This window comes from Dacryopinax primogenitus (assembly GCF_000292625.1).
Source record: "Dacryopinax primogenitus strain DJM-731 SS1 chromosome Unknown DACRYscaffold_3, whole genome shotgun sequence".
NCBI classification, from domain to species: domain Eukaryota; kingdom Fungi; phylum Basidiomycota; class Dacrymycetes; order Dacrymycetales; family Dacrymycetaceae; genus Dacryopinax; species Dacryopinax primogenitus.
Window position 1 is genome coordinate 1,462,359 of NW_024467200.1, and position 18,215 is coordinate 1,480,573.

The following is an 18,215-nucleotide window of genomic DNA, read 5'->3' on the forward strand; positions in this document are numbered from 1 at the left end:
GCAACTTAGTCATAAGTTATTCGCATAAGCAAATTATAGTAGTTGAATATTTGATTTTTTTTCTACTCAACTTCTGCTTTCTGAAATCAAAGTTTGTACAAAGTTACCAATTTACAGTATCAAGCTCGTGATGACGCGACGATGAAGGTCCCTTCTGTAACACCACTCACTCGAGCGTTGATGACCTTCCATCACATCCGCGCTCCCAAAAAGAAGCGCTTTATTATCGAGCAATCTTCACTATGGAACCTACGCAGTATTTGCAAGATCGGACATCCCGGTGTACTTGTACTCGTTGGTGAGAAGGAAGGATGCGAAGCTGTCGTGCGAGCAGTCAAGGTACGCCCATGGAGCTGTTCTCTCCGTTCAGGAGCTTCAAACTGACCTTTCGTACAGAAGCTCACGTGGGCATCGTGTCACTTGCGCAGGATGACGTCTGATGTAGATCCCGCAACTATCAACCAGAGTGGCGACACCGACATCTGGCTGCTGAACGGGAAGGCCGTTGGATGTCAAATGGTCGAGAAGATGTCAGATATTGGCAGCATGGTCCGCCAAGCTGGCTGGGACGATTGGTGGAGAGAAGGTATGAGTCAGGGGGCGTGAATCCGGTGGAGATCGCTGATGGAGAAGGATTTCATCGGCTACGTCAACTCGAGTGATGTCGCTTTGACGCCCCGGCACTTGCGTCAAACTCTCCTCGCCTTCCGGGTCCCGAACAACAGCCCCAGACAGTCATTCTCCGTCAACGCCTTTCTAGCTGCAAACTCGCTAGGAGTGGCATCATATCCTTGTCTAGCCTCATGCTTAATCGTCGCCTCACTCGAGTTCAAACGCGCCGAACGGTTGGAGGATGCGTGTCCAACACGAGGCATCCGCTCTTATGGTCATTGCGCAGCTTGGACAAACGCCGTTCCAGATCGTTCTGGTCGAAAGTTGCACGTATGGAACAAGCTGCGCACGACGTGGTTCTCCCAATATATGCCGCAAGGGATGGACGATTCGACCTCATCCACTTCAATCACCTAGACCGGAAGCGAAATATCTAGAAACGTTTCCGCCATCAACTTCTTAAACCTAATTGTCCATGGAGCAAGCAAAGGCATCTCTCGCAAGAGACTATTACACAATTCTAGGGGTTTCAAAAAATGCTAATCCCGAGGAGCTGCGGTTAGCCTTCCGGCGACAAGTGAGTACAGTATACTCTTATATATGCATAACTATCTTGTGCTCACAGGAAAACAGGCGCTGCTTGTTCATCCTGATCGACTTAGGACGGAGGACGCGTCTGTTCAGTTTATCGAAGTACGTTTCTCTTGGAGTTGGCAGTCTTTCGACGTCGTTAACGGCAGGTTTAGCTGCACAACGCATATCGTTACCTCGCAGATCCTGTACGACGTGCTCGATACGATCGTCTATTCTACGATATCGATAGAGCAGCCACCGAAAAGGCTTCGACAGGCGAACATGGATCCGGCATGGCACGACGGAAGTCAGAGGCCGGATTAAGAGCGAACAACACCAACCATGAGAGAAGAATGTCGTCCGCCGAACCACCAGCACCGGCTGAGCCTCTCCCTCCACTTCAAGAACCAGCAAAGCCATCCAATATGCAGGAGTATCCTTACCTCGATCCCTATCCTTCGACCGATTGGCGTGTTCCACATCCCCATTTGCCAACTTCACAGGTCCCTTGCCCTGGTATGCCGTCTCTTCAGGTGCCTGCCCCTGTGCCCGAAATCGATACTGCCGCGCTGTCGACGTCAGTTGTATCATCGAGTACCGTTGACCCAAAGCGCTCGCCCAGGAGTATTCCGATTCCTCCCTCTCCTATGGAACGGTCTCCCAGTATGTCACGCTCCGACTTGAGCCATTGTCGGTCCTCCGAACACTCCCCGCGGAACGTTCCGATACCTCCATCTCCAATGGAACGACTTCCCAACATACCTCTCCCTGATTCAAGGCCCCATTCTCAGTCTTGCCATCCCTTCCCATGTAACAACTGCGCGACATCCGCAACTGCTGGTGAGCCTCCTGCACAGGAGCATATACCGAGTCCTGGAGACTCTTCTAGAAACTCTTTTGATGAAAAGTGAGTGCGCTTTGTGATCTTAACCCGACTAAGTCCTGAATGAATGCAGCATTCTTCGACCCCAACACATACCCCCATCCCGATTCCGCGCTCGGCCCCGTTCACATCCTCGCCCACCGCTGCCCAAGGAGGAATCCGCTGTCACCTCCGACACCGACGCATCAGTACCAGCCTTTTATAAACCGCTGAAAGCATTTCACCCACCAGCTCCATTACAAAAACCGAAAGCTTGGGTTTATCCACTTCGACTCACCCTTGGAGAATTATATACGGGTTGCCAAAAACGCTTTAGCGTTACCCGCAGTCTTCTCAACGGTCGGAGCCTTGAAGGCTTCATCGATATCGACGTTCAGCCGGGATGGAAGAAAGGAACGCGGATAACATATCCGGGCGCAGGTAGCGAAGTCGAGCCCGGTGGTTTCCAGGATCTTGTTTTCGTCGTCCGTCAACTCCCCGATGACCGATTTGGCCGAGAAGGTGTCGGAGGAAGAGATCTCGTCGCTCGTTTCGGTTTGAACCTGGTAGACGCTCTGGCCGGATGTCATCATCTCTCGAGAATCAAGACGATAGATGGAAGAGAGGTAGAAATACAGCTTCCGAAAGGGATGATTAGGGATGGTGACAGAGCTATTCTGCCCGGGGAGGGGATGCCCATTAGACAAGGTGGGAAGGTTCGTGTCTCTGGCTACACCCATCGTACGCAAGGTCAAACTGACATCCAATGTTATAGATCATCGGAAAGGGAGACTTGATCATTGAATGGGTCCTTATATATCCCGACAATCTGAACCTAGAGCAGATCGCTGCCCTGCGTTCTGTTCTATGGCAAGAGTGAATTGGAGATAGCAGGTGGAGGTGGGATGCCTGCTGCTAATCATTCATCCCTTCTCTCGGTGACCACAGTTGCATTGAAGCCTCTCCAGTCAAAACCTGAAGTCTCAATTTACCTTAGGCTCAGAGATGAAAGCTCAATGATCAACATTCATGCAGATTGTCTAGAAAGAGGCGACCACATTTACGGAGGCTGATGGCACGTGCGAAACAAATTAAGACACAGGAATTCAACAGAATCCGAGACAAATGGAGTAATTCGGGCCGGAGTTACCCAAAGCGTGGAAAAGGCATGGTGTAATTGTTTGCTGTACTGGGTGGTACACCTTACAAATTATGACCTTTGGGTGCAACGCGGCAGTTTTTTTGTATTGGTCCAGCTGCCCGGATACTTCCGCTCCGTGAATACCCACATGCGAGCCAGATATACTCCCAGTGCCTGGGGGTGCCTTCAATAGTAGAAAGAAGCTGTGGGGTTACAAGCCTAGCCGCGGGAGACTCCTTTCGACAGGGTCGATATCTTCTTTCGCCCCACGCGCCTCCAGGTCTGTAAACGTCTGCTGGCCCACAGATGCCACTTGAGATGATGTAGTCTTACAGGAGTGGGGAAATGACTGTGTGGATGATGACACAGGTACGCTGTGCTGTGTTCTCTATAAAAGTCACTTCACTCAATACTCAAGCTCGTTCGAAACACAGGTCCTCCGGTAGCACCCTCCCCACCACCAAGAGCACTCATGGCCACCGGATCTCAAACAATCACCGTCAACCCTGGCGATACTGCCCTCGTATTAGTAGGCTTGCAGCAAGGTTGCCGGAACTTCCATCAAGGAGCGCCGATGGTGCCAATGCACACACAATTGGCAGGCAGTGTCGCTGCACTTCTTGCCGCCTTCCGCCACTATCTCGGCAGTTGTATCGTCCACGTCCGAGAGGATCAATCAGATCCCGAATCTTTTCTACATCCTGGACAACCCGGGCATCAGTTCGAGACTTGGGCTACCCCAGCGACCGGAGAGGTCGTTATCGCCAAAACCACCTTAGACGCTTTTCTCGTCACCGACCTCCAAGCTGTGCTTGAACTTTACCGAATCCGAACCGTACTGTTAGTTGGGTACACGACCGAGAGAGATGTGCATGCGACCGCCAACTCAGCTCAGCTGCGTGGATATCAGGTTGTAGTGGTGCCGGATGCGACAGCTACATGGGGAGAGCCAGAGGCGAGGGTCACGGCTCTAGATGCGTGGCAGGATGGCATCAGGACTTTGCAGGGCAATGGAGTCACGCTTAAAGCCACAAATGTGGTTCTGGCTGAGCTGGGGGGATGAAGAGATGTTTGACGCTGGAGCAGGGTTGCTGGACCATTTTTTTATACATCTTATTTCACACTACTCTTAAGGAAGGTTATAACTTATAAGTGTACTCTCACACGTGTTATTTATGAACAAGCTCGATATAATGAAACACATGTATACAGTGTAAACTCTGACTACTTCCTAGGCTCAAACCATAAGTTGAAAGGACGACCACAAATCATTCCCCAGTATACCCACGGCATGTAGATCCAGTCCTGGATTTCCCTCGGAAACACCATCGACGGTTCGCCCTCCTCGTCAATGAGTGTGCAACGGCCTAGCTCGTCAGGCTCCGGTGGCAGCGGCGCGAAGGTCATCTGTCGTCCCATATGAATGGCGGTGATAGGAGCTGCAGCACTGGCTTGCCCGTGAGAGACATTGGCCGTTCCAGAACGGGCGGCGGGCGGCCGAGGTGAGAGGGCTGACAACGGAAGCGGAGAAGCGACCATCCCCAGGCCGAGCATACCTATTTGCGCGCCGAATTCTTCTTTGGGTGTGCCTACAGGACGCATGTTTGGAGGCGATGTAGCAGATAACGCATTCTGATCGGCGACCGCTGCGGGTGGCACCTGGCCCCCCCGGCGCGCGATACTTTCAAGGATTTTGACATTCAATCGGCCTGGCTTCTTCTTCTCTGCAACGTCTTGCTTTGTCCGTGTGGCGGGTGTTAATACTTTCCTGGGCGATAGGTCCAAAGCTGCAGGCGGACTAGCGGAACGTCAACTCAAGTGATCGGATAAGCTCGCGGACTCACGGTTTGCGCCCTCGTTTCAGCGATGATGCCGCAAATGACAAAGGCCGCGGCGCGTTCGAAAGAGCAGTCGCATGATGAGGCAGCTCAATAGAAATTCGATCGTCTACTTGGGCATCGGAAAAACTCTCCTTGTTCGGTGTAATTGGCGGGGAGAGCGGCAGCATTGATTGAGCAAGCCGACTCGGTGTCTTGGGCGCAAACGATACACTCCTTCGGCGAAGACTAATGTCAGCAGCTGTCATAGGCGAGCTCGGAGTGATAGGTGACATTGAAGCGACAGTTTCCATAGCTGATGGTGCCGTCTTGGACGGGCCGCGGGATCGAAAGAAGTTGAAGTGTTCAGTCAGCCCAGACGCTCGTCGAGTACGAACGGGAAAGTCTTCCTTTAGACTGAACCGTTTGCGTAGGAATTGTTGAATATGAGAGATGGAGCTGGGTCGGCGTGGAAGGACGTCGTCGGGGGTAGAGCGCGTATTGCCAGCCATCTGAGGGGTGGCCTCAGCTGGTTTGCGCGTCAGGAATGAAATGAGACAAGCCTCCTCACCATTCCTCTTGTTCAGTAGCCACTAAGTTGTCTCAGCTCAGGTAGAGATGAACGAGGATAAAAATGCCGCAAGCGCTGTCGTTCGGGGCAAGTCCAGAGCAACGTCGTCGCTGCCTCGAAGGCATCCATATGTACGAGACCGTGTCCATACTCCCCACAACCACGGCGAGCGGTGCAGGAAGCGACCAGAGGAGCCAAGATGGCCTTAGCGCCGCATAAGAATAGGTTATCGCCGCACCATATTGGGACAGTTGGCCGTAGAACGTCGGGGAATGTGCAACGAATAGGGATGGCAACGGTCCAGTCCGGTCCGGTCCAGTCCTGGACGGTCCCGGATTTTTGGCGATAGTCGGTCCCGGTCCAGTCCTGTGATGGTCCGGTCCTGGACGGTCCCAGGACCGTGAACCGCCAGTCCCAGTCCAGTCCACTAAATGCTGACATAATTCTATTCAATAGTCAATGTGGGGTCATGGCATTGAGCGGGAGGAAGCACACGCGAGATTCATCATGCACCTGAAACGACATGCCAGTCAGTCAGATGATATGCCGACCTCTTCCAACACCATGACATGACCGGTCACCATCCCTGCAACGCCAAAACTGTCAAACTCTGCACCCAATTGCATGGCGAAATGGTGGCTGCGTGGGACCGGACTGGACCGGTCCTTCGTAGTTCAGGACTGAACCGGATTTTCCAAAAGTGTTGGTCCTGGTCCAGTCTTCGGACGGTCCAGTCCTGGACTGGATCGGCAGGACCGCGGTCCTCAAAGTCCGGTCTAGGACCGATGCCATCCCTAGCAACGAAGGGCCAACGGAAGGGTTCAACTGAAGGTCACATGACCTAGGTTACAAGCTTCTGATATTCTGATATCCAGCCGCATGATCACTCTCTTCTTATGCTGTTCATAATCCGTTGTTTACTCTAACGATATCAATCAAACAAAAGGAAAAGGCAGACTACAAATCATACAATCACGATTCCCATTAACAAATAGAACAAGTACGGAGCTGTGTCTCTCGGTGTAACGTCCCCCACCCACACCGCCAACCAACGGGACTCATGAGAACGTCAGTGTTGCTCTCCTATCCCCTCAAACAGAACGATGAAACCATTTAGAACAGAGTAGTGCTCCTCCCAAACCAGCGCGACTTGCTACATTGTCCTGCGCTCGCGCTCCTACAATCAGCAGCTTTCTATCAACGAGGAAAGCAGAACCGAACAACCCGTCAAATGCTTCAGCCTGGGATGCCGTAGGGGTCGACCCAGTCATCCTCCTCGACATACCCCTTCGAATCAGTCCTATCGACCTTTTTGCCCTTGCGCGAACTCGCCCCCGCCTCTCCACTCCCCTCAGTGCGCTTCCGCTTGCCTGTGCCCAACGCGGCGCGGACGGCTAACGAACGACGGCGCTCTGAGCGGGAGGGGACAACGAACCAGCGATCAATCGCCGGACGACTCGATGGTGAGGGGTGAATAACAGATGCGATGGAGAGCGCGGACTGAGAAGTCTGCGAGACGATTGACATGCTCCGTAGACGACTCTTGTGCGGCTGAGCAAAGATATGTTAGCACAGCACCATGGCACAGCGCAAGGAAACTCACATTAGCCTGCAGCTCTGGTCTACCCCTCCAACGAGAAACAGCCTCACAAAACCTGAGCGCCGAGCGCTCCATCGGCTCGGGTGGGAAACGACCCGCAAGGTCCATAAGATGGCTCCTCAAGTCATTGGTATTCGGCGGGAAGTCCAAGAACTATTGAAGAACAAGTCAATTCTCAGATAAGCATTGGGAACAAAACCGACGCACCATATCCCGCCTTGCGCGCATCTCCTGCTCGTACTCAGCCTGTGCACTCCCGACCGCGGCTGGGTATCCGTCCTCAGCCGAGCCTGACCCAGGGAAGAGCACTCTCGCCGCCTCCTCCATCGTCGGCCAACCATCAGGCTCCAGCTCCTGCCCATCCTCAGTGTCCGTCATGCTCTCGTCGCTCCCTGCGGCAGCAGCAGTGGCAGCATCATCGTCCAGCAAGCCATCGAGGGACATGCCCAAGTCGACCCCAAGCCCGAAGAGCGTCTCGACGCCCTCGGTGCCGCGCCATCCACGAGCAAGGTAGCCTTCGAGACAAGCGCGCGTGCATAGCGTGCAAAGAAGAGCATACCATGCACGACTTGGCCGCGCAGGGACGGGCGGTCGGTCGCCGTCTCCCTCCGCATCGGAAGTGTAAGGAGACGCAGCACTGCTGTCTGTTGTGTCGCCAGCGTTGCTAGTCGTAGCCGAGGGTCGAGTGGACTCCTCGCCTGCTGCCTCCCGCCCGAGCTCGATAGCGACGAGTGCTGAGAGCCGGATGAACCGTGGTAAGAGGTCGGTGAGTCTGCTTGTGGGAAGGGCACGCTCGCCGCCCAGTGTGGAGAGGAAGTTGCTCCTCCTCCGAAGAAGGCGAAGGCTCGGACGACGCAAGCCAGCACCGATGTGCCTGCTCGCATGGGTATTTGTCGCTGGCCCGGTGGAACAGTTACAGGGCGTCAGATGACGGGCACACTGGATGGGATTGAGCGGTGCTTGGGCACCGGCATTGTAGAGTGCTATGGCGCGCGCAGCGGGTGTGGCAGGCGTGGGGGCGTTGAGCTTGGGCCACTCAGATGGACCAGGTTGCGGAGGTAGGCTCGTGGAACCGGTACCCGAAGACGGGGGTTGTGGTGCTTGGAGGGTACCTGCGAACGTCCAGGGTGCTTCAGGGCCGAGTCCGCGGGGTACAATAGCCCAGATGGAGGTGGGCTTGGCTCCGCCTTGGGAAGGCCCTGAAGTTGAAGACGGAGCAGAAGGGGGTGTAGCAGCCGGACCAGTGGAACTAGGGTTGAACAAGTCTGCGAGGCTGGGAAGGGTAGGGAGAGAACTTGCAGGGGCACAGGGGTTACTGATCATCTGAAGCTGGGAGATGCTGGGCGGGTATGCGCCACGGCTGACGATGACAGGATCCTCGTCCCTCGCAAAGAAGTCGTTGACGAGACTGGTGAGGGTTAGGCGGAGCCGGACGCCGTTGGGGAGCGGAGGTGCCTTGACCGTCGACGAAGCTGAGCTGTCCTCGTCCCATTGATGGTAGGGGAGCTCTGGGGGTTGCTCAAGCATCGCGCTCAGCACATTCTCGTGTCCCTCCGCATGGGTCTTGAAGACTTTTGCCTTGCTTGGGTCGCCTGGGCCGAAGGCGGTGGGCGCGGGGCGACCAGAAGGACGGTAGCCAAGGGCATCTACCTCGTCCACTTCGTCCGTGGTATCCTCAAGGTCCTCATCCTCGTCCTCCTTGAGGATCCTGAGGCCGAGCTCCGCTCGTGCCTGGGCAAAACGAGCCTTTCCGTGCTTCCAGAGCACATGGTCGAGGATGAGTGTTCGGGTGGTTTTCTCCCTCGGGGGAATGGAGTGGAGGTAATGTGCAGACTTGTGCGCAAGTTGGGCGGCGTTGTACTGCGCCTGTCCTGGGCGGATAGCAATAGGGGTGGCGGGGGCAGACATGAGGAATGCGAAGGGGAAGTTATACGCCTGGTGAGTGAAAGAGATCCGGGGTGGTGATTGGGACGGGTGATGGACGTGAACGGTGGGAAGTGCGTGGGGAAGGCGAGCAATAACCCTAGGTTGGGTCTCCTGGGGGTCTTTGGTGTCCCCGGCGTTGTCCGCGTCTTCGATCTCGATATCCTGCGAGCCCTGGTTGGCGTCTGTGTCAGACAGGTCTTTGTTCCCCTTGTCCTTGTCTTCGTTAGTGCTGGTCAGGTGACGTGTATAACCTGTAGCTGTCGTCCTCGACGTTGACCGGCGCTGGGTATTGTCTAGAGTCAAGTGAGGAACAGCCAAATGTCGACGGCGCTGAAGTGTGCCTTGGGGTTGTCCTGTCGATGTCCCTGTCCCAGTCACACCCACTAGCCTACTTCCGTGAGGGTGGGAAATGGCAGCGTGACCACCCTCGGGTTCGCTCGGGTGCCTCGAAGGGGATGGCGTTGGGGGTGCAGACGGTGCAGAGGAGGGAACAGAAATGATACTCATTTTGGCTTGCAGGGGCGTTTCTTGGTGGGAAAAATTAGAGTGACAGTTGGTTGCGTGTGGAGGAAGGGGAGAGAGAAGAGTGAGAGAGGGTTAGATGGTGCTGATGAACCACCAGATGGGAGCGATAATCCGTTCGTTACCTCGAAATCCTCAAATCGTTGAGTAAAGGGAGATGAGGGGAGGGAACCAAGGGGGGAGCGCTCGTCCCTCCTCGGGCACGGGCGGGGTATTATACCAGCAAGTAGAATGCGGGGAAGGTGGTATCGTCACTTTCGCTCCCCCGTATCCCTCCTTTACCGCTGGGTCTGCCGGGGGTGAGCAATTGAGAGGGGCGGGGCAGGATAATACGCCTATTGGACCTTGCCCTGCCCGATGTAGGAGGAGGCAAGATTCTCCCACTCTCGATCCCATTCGCCCATCACCCTCTCCCCTCCCCCTCTCACGCACGCACCCGCCGTCCCGCTCGGACAAACACGAGCTTCGAGTTGCCGTACCCCGCACGGAATGGGCCGCTCAGCACATGCAACAGAAGCATTTGGGCGAAAGATTTGATTAGCCATTCCACTTTGAGGCGAAACTGCGCTGGAGTTCGTCCAAGAGATCGTACCGAATCTGGCCGACAAAGGACCTCTTCATGCCAGGGACGCGAATGTGGTGGCTTGGCCGAACTCTTCGCCGTTGTGCCCCCGCACACAATCAGCTTCGTTCCGCGTCAGCCCGATCCGCATTCACCCGTCCAATCACACGCAGCACACCCCTCTCTCTCAAACACACTCCCCCACAACACACCTCACTCGATCGCTGGCGAAATACCCCATCCTTCCATCCACCACACGCCCAACCGACCGCTCCTTTCCCGTCCGGTCTCGCCTCACATCCGTTCGCGTAGCCACCCAAGCAGCCCCTTCGTACCTGCATTAATTGTCGCAGGAAAATGAATTTGGTCAGCAATTGTTCGGACCTCAATCCCGTAGGCATCGCCGAGTTCATGATCCAATCACCCGAATCACCCAAGCTCAGGCCACGTCGCTTCCGGGCTTGCCCGGTGAAACTAGCGAAGGAAGCAAAAGTCGGACAAGATATAAACCGAGAATCAAGCGGCAGGGTCTGGAGTTCGAAGACGTGTGCCGCTTAGGTAAGTGTTTCTCACACCAAAAGCGGTAGCCGTGCGACACAACAGGAAAAAAAGAAGCGAAGTCGTGCTACCGGTGGTTGTTGCCTCCTGTGCTTGGCCCATGCGGATAGAGCGACCTCGACACAAGCGACATGCAGGTTTGCAAACGTGGCACGAGTGCATCCCGGTGGGCAGAATGAATCTGCAACAGGAAATGCACAGCGCAACAAATTTTGGGTCCTCTCACCTTCCTTCTCCCATACACGCCTCGCCGGAATTCGGAACCTACGTATAGAGTCATCAGTATCTTGAGGAACCAGGGAGCAAGATTAGATACGAAAATAGAATAGAGTGGCAAAAGAGGTGACGGTGCCGCCGGCGATCTCCCGAGACCTCGGAGCAATGATAGGGAAAAACCGCAACGAGATGAATCAATCTCACGTACAGATTACCATCAACCAGGAGGATATCGACAGGAAGCAGACCCAGCTTCGGAGGTAGCTGATTGGTGTAGAATTTAACACGTTTTACTCAAGATCCCGATGCAACTGAACACCGCACCTTGGTGATCTCGTTGTCACTCAGATCAAGTTCTCGCAGCGCCCAGTTTGTCTTGCTTGGCGTTACACCGCCATCTTCCAGAAGATTGACCAGCTCATCCACATTATTCACGCCACATCCTTTCAACCTGAGCTCCCGCACTCCTGTAGTCTCCGCATCGCCTCGCTGCGCCAGAAGTTGGCGAATGCCTTGGAGCGAGGGAAGACGATTATACGAGAGATCGAGGCTGCGAAGACGAGGAAACAGCCGAGCAATGACTGCAAACGTGTTTTCTTCGTTTTGGACACTGTCCACCTGAACACGACTGATCTCGGCCAGTCCACAGTCATCCATCATGAGGTCTTCGACTGTGCTGAACACCGCGTGCACATTGTCTGCTGGCAGGGTAAATAATGGGTCGGCGTTCCTTCCGCTTAGGACGAGACGTTTGAGGTCATCTATCCAACCGTGCCGCAGAATGACATCACAGGGCAGCGTATTCGTAGGAATATATGCGGGCGGCGGCGGACGACTGCGGGATGATGGCATTATAAGGCTCAGCTTTGAGGCATCGAAGAAGGGATCCAGTATGTGGGATTCGGTTGCCCCAGTCTGCGCCGCGCCTGATTCCTCCTGTGATGTGCTTGTGGCTTCCTTGGTTGATTTACGCTCCACGTCATTGGCGGATCTGCTGTCCTGGGACGTGGAGGATGTGGGGTGTCGACGGCGCGTGCCGCGCTGTTCTGCCTCGATTTCCCAGGCTTCTTTGACAACACCACCGAGTTCGACCGTGGACAATCGCGTCAACCACCATCCATCCCCTTGAAAGTCATTCGGATCCAAGTCACACGATTTTGCCGTCAGGCTGTTGAGCTTCGAAAATGGCTCCAAGACACCTGAAAGGAGGGGGGAGGCTCCTAAAGAAACATCAGGACCACAAATAAGGTTGATAAATATATAAGGAAATATACCAAAGGCATTGTAAGATACGTCAAGCTGGACAGTTCCGGCCGGGAGACTTCTTAAAGAAGCCAGGGTCAGCTGACAATGGGATACCGCTAGATTCGCCACATTCTTAGGGATATTTTCAAGACTCGTCAGCGGGTTGTACGACATGTCCAAGCTGATCAGGGCAGTCAGTGAAGCGAGCTCCGGGGGAATAGATGTGAATGCATTGTGGCTGATGTATGCGTCAGCAACAGGTCAATGCAGAATGCACTCGACGTACGCGAGATCCAAATTTGAAATATTTATCAGTTCAACGAAAGTGGGTGGCAACTTGCTCAGCTTGTTGCGGTTCAACTGTCTTTCATGAGTGGGTAACTTGTACGACACCAATAACTCCACGTACGTCTAACAACCTGAGACTGACAAAATAGCTCAGCTCCGCCTGCAATCCTTCGATCGAATTGTCACGAGCCTTCAACGAGACCAAGTCGACGCAGTCGTAAAATGCTGGCTGTTTCACCTCTTTCTGAGTGTGATCAACGGGCGGCGGCGGCGGGAAAGATGGTTCCATCGCCAGATGCAGATTGAAAAGAGCATATGGTAGGCAAGGAAGTTCCCTAAACGAGAGATCCAGCTTTCCTGAATATGTTGATGTGAGGACAGGCGCATATATGCGTAGGTCTAAGCCTACCGCTTGTCCGTGCCCTAGTGATATCCACCAACATGCTCTGTCGACCCAAGAGATCCTCCTCGTCTTTCTTTCCCGAGAGGCCGCTTCCATCCCCCCATTCTTCATCCATAGGTTTAACAACTCGTGACTTTGTGGTCTGGTCGCGCATCACAGCGCGCCTCTGGGCAATCTGATCCTTCACAGACATCTTTGACATCCCGTGTTCCAGGCTCGGCGAAGGAGGGTCAGGCTGCGAGACTTTCGGTCTAGAGCCGGCTGTAGGTGTTTTGGCGCGCGCCCTAGTACCTCCGGGTGTGGGAGAAGGAGATTTCGCCGACGTTGCTCTGTTTGGGGACGGCGGCGGTCGCAGCGAAGACGCGGACTTTTGCGTGCGGAGCGCGACAGTCCGTGTCGTTCCAGGAGGTGCAAGCCGCGATGGTGTAGCAGAGACTTTACTAGCAGGGGCAGGTATACGAGACCCCGTCGGCGCAGGTATGCGAGAGCGAGCAGGCGTCTCGGGCGGCATTGTGTGGATATATTGATGTTAGTGGTATGAGAGAGAGATGAACACGATGATTGAACGAGGAAGGGACCCGCGTTTGGCATATCGCGTGCCCAGGTTCTCCGTTCTTCTTGCTTCTTCACCATCAAATCTGATCCGTTTCATTGGCTCGAGATGACTCGAGCATTAGACGCAATGCAAGCTTCGACAAATCATAACGTACACCAATAATATGGGTGTCCTTGACAGCGAGTGGTATAGGGATGTCGTGGAGAAATCATGAACAACAATGTTTGCACGACTGCTGCTTCATGTTGATGATAGGCGTCCGCACCCCGTTCGCCATCCTCCCCCATCCCGCACTGAGCGGATGCAGGCACTTTTCGAAGTGTTGACGGTGAATATACTCGCTAGCAGTACCTCATCAGGTCCGCCCTCTCCACCGACTCAGCCTCAGGGCGGCACCGCAGGATTCATGTTGTCTGCTGTTGGAGTTCCATTCACTCGGATGATCAAAAATGATGTTCTGTGCCTGATCAAGCGCTTCATGGCCATTTGGTGCACTATTGGATGCATGTGACGATCCTTTACCCTCCTTCCTTGAGACTAGATGTGCAGTGCCTTAGTCGATGCAAGCAGCAGGCCTAGAACTTCGATCCGAAGATCGACATGCCAGGGGACAAGCGGCTGTTCTGAAATGTGCGGAGGAATCGTTAAATCGATCAGCATCCTCCACGTCCAGGAAGTCTGCAAGTATGACATCTACGAGGAATCCAGTGAAGGTATTGTACTCCATGGCGTAGCACAGGGAGAAGTCAACGGAGTTCCCCAAAGCCAAGTTTGAAACGGAGTGGTTCGCAAAGGAAGGTGAGATCGCATAACTTCTCCATCGATGGAGAGCCCCTGAAAGCGACCGTGGGCAACTAGATCATAGAAATATCTAGTAATGTCTGCTGATAGACTTGTTGTTCTCGTTGTTCGCTTTGTTGTCGGAATTTTGAGCTACTCGTTAGCTCTTGCAGTTATTTCGTCTACCTACTGGGGATGGATGGTCAACATGGTCGCGGCCTCGTGAGTTGTCCGCGCCGAGACCACAGCAATCTAAGACATAATGTCAGGCAAATATGAAAACAAAGATCACATGTCGCTCAGTCGAAATTCAATGGTCCTTGTGTGGCAGGGAGGCATTCATCATCTGCGTTCTTCACAGCACAAAACGTTGAATATTGCAAATTTCTGCATAAGGGTACAGTCCGACAACGTGTCTAAACAGCGTTGCGTATGTGGTATGAGCAAATGTACTCGGAAAACAGGTGATATGGAGTCTTGAGCCTAGCTGTATGATCATGAGAAACAGTACGCGTCAAGAACCGCCGGTGTTGGAATACGTCCTTAGGTTGTCCCAACCGGCTCAGTAGGTAGTCTTCGCCTGCAACCAATTTAGCACATCCGAGTAGTTGGCTAGGGCTAGAATGGAAACGCTCTCACCCTCCCAGACCATAACCCCAACCAAGAGACTACGATCATGCAAAGCATAGCAATCAACCCCAGCCACATGCATGCGCCAAAGTCCGCCGAAAACCCATCCGCCCTCAGTCTGTCCCGTGCGATCGCAAACATCGCCATGCTAAAGCACCATGCGACGATCGTGCACAAGCATGTGAGGCCTGCGAGGGCGGGATAGATCGCAAGGGGTCTGGGCTCGTGACCTTCAGAACGGGCAGAGGCGGGGATCAGGGCGAGGATGGTGAGGAAGGTGAGAATGCAGGAGATGGGGTAGAAAACGAGGACTCTTGTCATCCACACGACGAAGAAGGGGTCGAACCCCCAGTAGAGGTAGTTTCCCCAGCAGTAGCCAAGATCATAATCACACCAGCCCCTGTGGAGGATGAGCAATGATTAGAAATGATGAAGATGGAAGGGGAGGAGAACGTACCACATCCCATATCGGGAACCGCCGGAGATGTCACTGCTCATGAAGTAGAGCGAATGTACCACAGGGACCGAGATTGAGCATAGCAGCCTGTACCCTGGGGTTAGTATCTGACACAACAGGTCTTGAGAAGGACGTACAGGAATATGAACGCGACAATGAGAAGAAGCCATGAGGCATTGTAGGCGTGACGAGGATGAAAAAAAGCCATCCTTGCTTGTATCGTACTGGTGTCAAGGTCGTATGGTCTTCGAGGTCGTCAAGAGAGACTGTAAGGTAGTCCGATCAGGCCGGACGGGGCTCGCGAATAGAACAAGACTTCTTATCCCTCGTAACTGAGCAAAATTTAGCATCACAAGCAAGCTGCCTCGTGTTGATCCCCCCCAACGCGCGCCGACTGCCTGCTGGCTTGCGCTAGTGATTGAGGGCACCGATGATCCTTCGATCCCTTGTGGAAGGTTCAAGAGGATTCCCGCCGTCGACAAGCAATATGGCGGTGTGCCTCTTCCTCTGCACGATGCAGGACCGGAAATGCCCTCGCCAATGAGGAAGGAGGGAGGATAACCATCACCTGCTCACGCCCTGCCTCATGTTATGGAGCAGGTGTCATAAGGGCCTCTCTGCACATTCTACGTCACCTTGTAAGGACTGCATAAATCCCGCAATGAATGGAATGGAGATGCACGTGATGGTCATATGAGGAGAAGTGATTCGTCAGGGTCGTCGTCATGTCCCACACAGTTGAATGGCATCCCTTGACCAGCTGCCAGAGGACGTTCTCCTCCTCATCTTCAACCACCTCAACGTGCAGGATGTGCTTTGTGTTCGTCGGGTACGTCATGGCCATATATACAAGGTTATTAACGCTCATTGTTAGTCCAGACATCCAAGTATCTTTGCGACTTGTCCTGCTCTCTGTCCCTATGGCGAAGCATCTACTCCCAGCTGTCACGTCTCCTTCCCCTCGCCCGAGCACCCTCTTTTATCTCCTCCGACATACCCGATTCCATGCACACCCTTCGTCGCCAGTACGAGCAGTCTTGCATCAACGCGGTGCGTCTAGCGCGTAACTGGGGATCCGACGAGCCGGTGCCGACCGAATGCTGGCTTATCAGAGGTGCGCGTTCGGTGGAAAAGATTCAGCTCCTGGGAGAAGGGCGTTGGATGCTTGCTCTGGTCAATGAGCGTCAAGTGGTGTTGTATGACTTGCTTCCTCGCAAAGAGCGGGTGGGCGGCGCGACAGGTCGGTTCCCTGAGGGACAGAATCCCAAAAGGAGGGCGAAACAACCGATGCGAGTATTCAAGAAAGCACAGAAGTTTTCAGTGTTCACAAGAGCAGGCGGTGTCGGTGATTTCTGCACGTTTGAGAGCTGGCTACAGGAAGACGAGCTCCGGGTGATTATCAGCTGGCGTGGCGAGAGGTTGTCATCCCACTCGTGCACACGTTCTCCCAGAATCTGATACTGTGCAGAACCTCGACTGATTTCCTGCGTGTCTCACTTTCCGAATCTGGACTCAGTTCCAGTGTTTCTAACTGGGGTAGTCGTAGAGATTTCGAGGTCTTTCATTCTGTCAATGCTCTTTCAACACGACGGAGCCTGGCTATCTCTCTGAATGAACGCATGGCAGTTGTGGACGACTCTAACGGCCTCTTGAGAGTATTCAATTGGGATACGTGTGAAGACAGAGTCATCTCAACTTGGTGTCCCTCGCCCGCGACTAATGTGGTGCGTACCTTGCTCTGTGTCCTCGATCTGTTGCTTATGGAACTCAGGCGCAAGGGTGGTCCCGCGAGCAGATACTCTCCCTGCTCCTCCTTCCGAACCATGTTCTCGTCCTAAAGCCTACAAGTTTGCAGTTGCTTCCCCTTCCCGACAGCTCCCTGGTCACCGGAGGTCCACATGCTACAGCATCAAACCTACCACAAGGACGTGCGGGGAACCAGGGCGAGGTGTGGCATCTTCCGTTCAGAGTCGATCGGGCAAGATGGTCCTCCCCCTACAGCTCGCATGACGGAGGACACAGCATCAAGAACCTGCAACCCTTGAGTTTGATGCTGGAGGACGAGGAGATGGGTTCAATTCACCATTTCCGGCTCCGTCTGCGAGAGTCCTTCATCACCCGCTCAGCTCCCCATGCTGGAACCCGAGAAACGGGCTCATCGATTTCGGCCGATCCAGCTTCAGCCCAAGCACCCTACCTCTTTCCGCCGGTACTGGAAGACGAGCTCCCAATGGACCTCGTCCATTACCAGTACGGCGAGCGGCCCTTCTGCACCGCTCGTTCGGGTGGACTGAAACTCCTGTATACCGAAGACGGGCTACGGATGTGGGTTTCCTCGTCGATTGCTAGTGCTTGGGACTCCATTTGCTCCCCCGAGTCTGAAGAAGAACAAGTAGATTCGCACAACCTCAATCGCTCGTTCAAGGAGCTGCTGTACCACACACCCCTGCGCCGTTCCTATCCCTCTGAGGGGCTGAGCATCTGCGAGGTTTCGGGGCGCGTGGCTGTCGGGCAGGGCCGGGGGGATATTTGGGTGTTTGGATTTGGGTTTTCCGAGACTGACACCTAATCTTGACACGTTTCTTTCTTGTACAACGGGGTGATAAGACCCAGACCGTCCCCTGACCCTGACCGAATCTTCTGTCTCGAGGACCACCTGCGCTCGCTGATCTCCTATACGTAATTCTGGGCGTCTGCCGGTCCAGCCAGAAGAGCCACATCGGAGCTTGAGGTGACATGCTAGCCCCGAAGGCGCCGGCGCCCGATGACCGATGACTTGGAGAGCGCACGGCTGCGGCAGAAGGGTCAAGAACGGGGAGATCACCCAGCTTGTCGTGCCTGGCGCTAAGATGCCAAAGGGCTGCGGTCCCGGCGCCTAAGGCCGGCACCCAGTATC

At 54.3% G+C, this 18,215-nt stretch overlaps 7 protein-coding genes across 7 annotated transcripts; 3 read left to right on the forward strand and 4 right to left on the reverse strand.

The window, feature by feature from the left end:
• Positions 1–2,310: 2,310 nt before the first annotated feature.
• DACRYDRAFT_47846 (uncharacterized protein) lies at positions 2,311–2,927 on the forward strand (the record flags this gene model as incomplete). The annotated part of the gene is made up of 2 exons (XM_040774787.1): positions 2,311–2,763; positions 2,823–2,927. Coding segments are annotated over 2 exons (558 nt in total), but the record flags the coding sequence as incomplete, so codon positions are not given.
• Positions 2,928–3,660: 733 nt separating this feature from the next.
• Positions 3,661–4,251, forward strand: DACRYDRAFT_104943 (Isochorismatase hydrolase; the record flags this gene model as incomplete). Its single annotated transcript, XM_040768002.1, has 1 exon — positions 3,661–4,251. The coding sequence occupies one exon, from the start codon at positions 3,661–3,663 to the stop codon at positions 4,249–4,251; it is 591 nt and encodes a 196-aa protein (XP_040631949.1).
• A 161-nt stretch (positions 4,252–4,412) lies between these two features.
• On the reverse strand, positions 4,413–5,517 carry DACRYDRAFT_104944 (uncharacterized protein; the record flags this gene model as incomplete). Its single annotated transcript, XM_040768003.1, has 2 exons — positions 4,413–4,986; positions 5,033–5,517. 2 exons carry the CDS (start codon positions 5,515–5,517, stop codon positions 4,413–4,415), a joined length of 1,059 nt encoding a protein of 352 aa, XP_040631950.1.
• Positions 5,518–6,562: 1,045 nt separating this feature from the next.
• Positions 6,563–9,796, reverse strand: DACRYDRAFT_63411 (uncharacterized protein). Its single transcript, XM_040775730.1, has 3 exons — positions 7,384–9,796; positions 7,180–7,329; positions 6,563–7,127 (listed from the first exon to the last, which is right to left on the reverse strand). The coding sequence occupies exons 1-3, from the start codon at positions 9,607–9,609 to the stop codon at positions 6,813–6,815; spliced, it is 2,691 nt and encodes an 896-aa protein (XP_040631951.1). The 5' UTR covers positions 9,610–9,796; the 3' UTR covers positions 6,563–6,812.
• A 576-nt stretch (positions 9,797–10,372) lies between these two features.
• Positions 10,373–13,407, reverse strand: DACRYDRAFT_20604 (L domain-like protein; the record flags this gene model as incomplete). Its single annotated transcript, XM_040772000.1, has 8 exons — positions 10,373–10,754; positions 10,783–11,008; positions 11,169–11,224; positions 11,285–12,180; positions 12,235–12,443; positions 12,492–12,565; positions 12,615–12,828; positions 12,935–13,407. 8 exons carry the CDS (start codon positions 13,405–13,407, stop codon positions 10,626–10,628), a joined length of 2,277 nt encoding a protein of 758 aa, XP_040631952.1. The 3' UTR covers positions 10,373–10,625.
• Positions 13,408–14,595: 1,188 nt separating this feature from the next.
• DACRYDRAFT_20607 (uncharacterized protein) lies at positions 14,596–15,858 on the reverse strand. The gene is made up of 4 exons (XM_040772001.1): positions 15,457–15,858; positions 15,320–15,406; positions 14,872–15,262; positions 14,596–14,812 (listed from the first exon to the last, which is right to left on the reverse strand). Exons 1-4 carry the CDS (start codon positions 15,525–15,527, stop codon positions 14,795–14,797), a joined length of 567 nt encoding a protein of 188 aa, XP_040631953.1. The 5' UTR covers positions 15,528–15,858; the 3' UTR covers positions 14,596–14,794.
• A 203-nt stretch (positions 15,859–16,061) lies between these two features.
• On the forward strand, positions 16,062–17,888 carry DACRYDRAFT_114346 (uncharacterized protein; the record flags this gene model as incomplete). The annotated part of the gene is made up of 4 exons (XM_040769802.1): positions 16,062–16,148; positions 16,199–16,737; positions 16,788–17,043; positions 17,091–17,888. 4 exons carry the CDS (start codon positions 16,062–16,064, stop codon positions 17,886–17,888), a joined length of 1,680 nt encoding a protein of 559 aa, XP_040631954.1.
• Between the last annotated feature and the right edge of the window lie 327 nt (positions 17,889–18,215).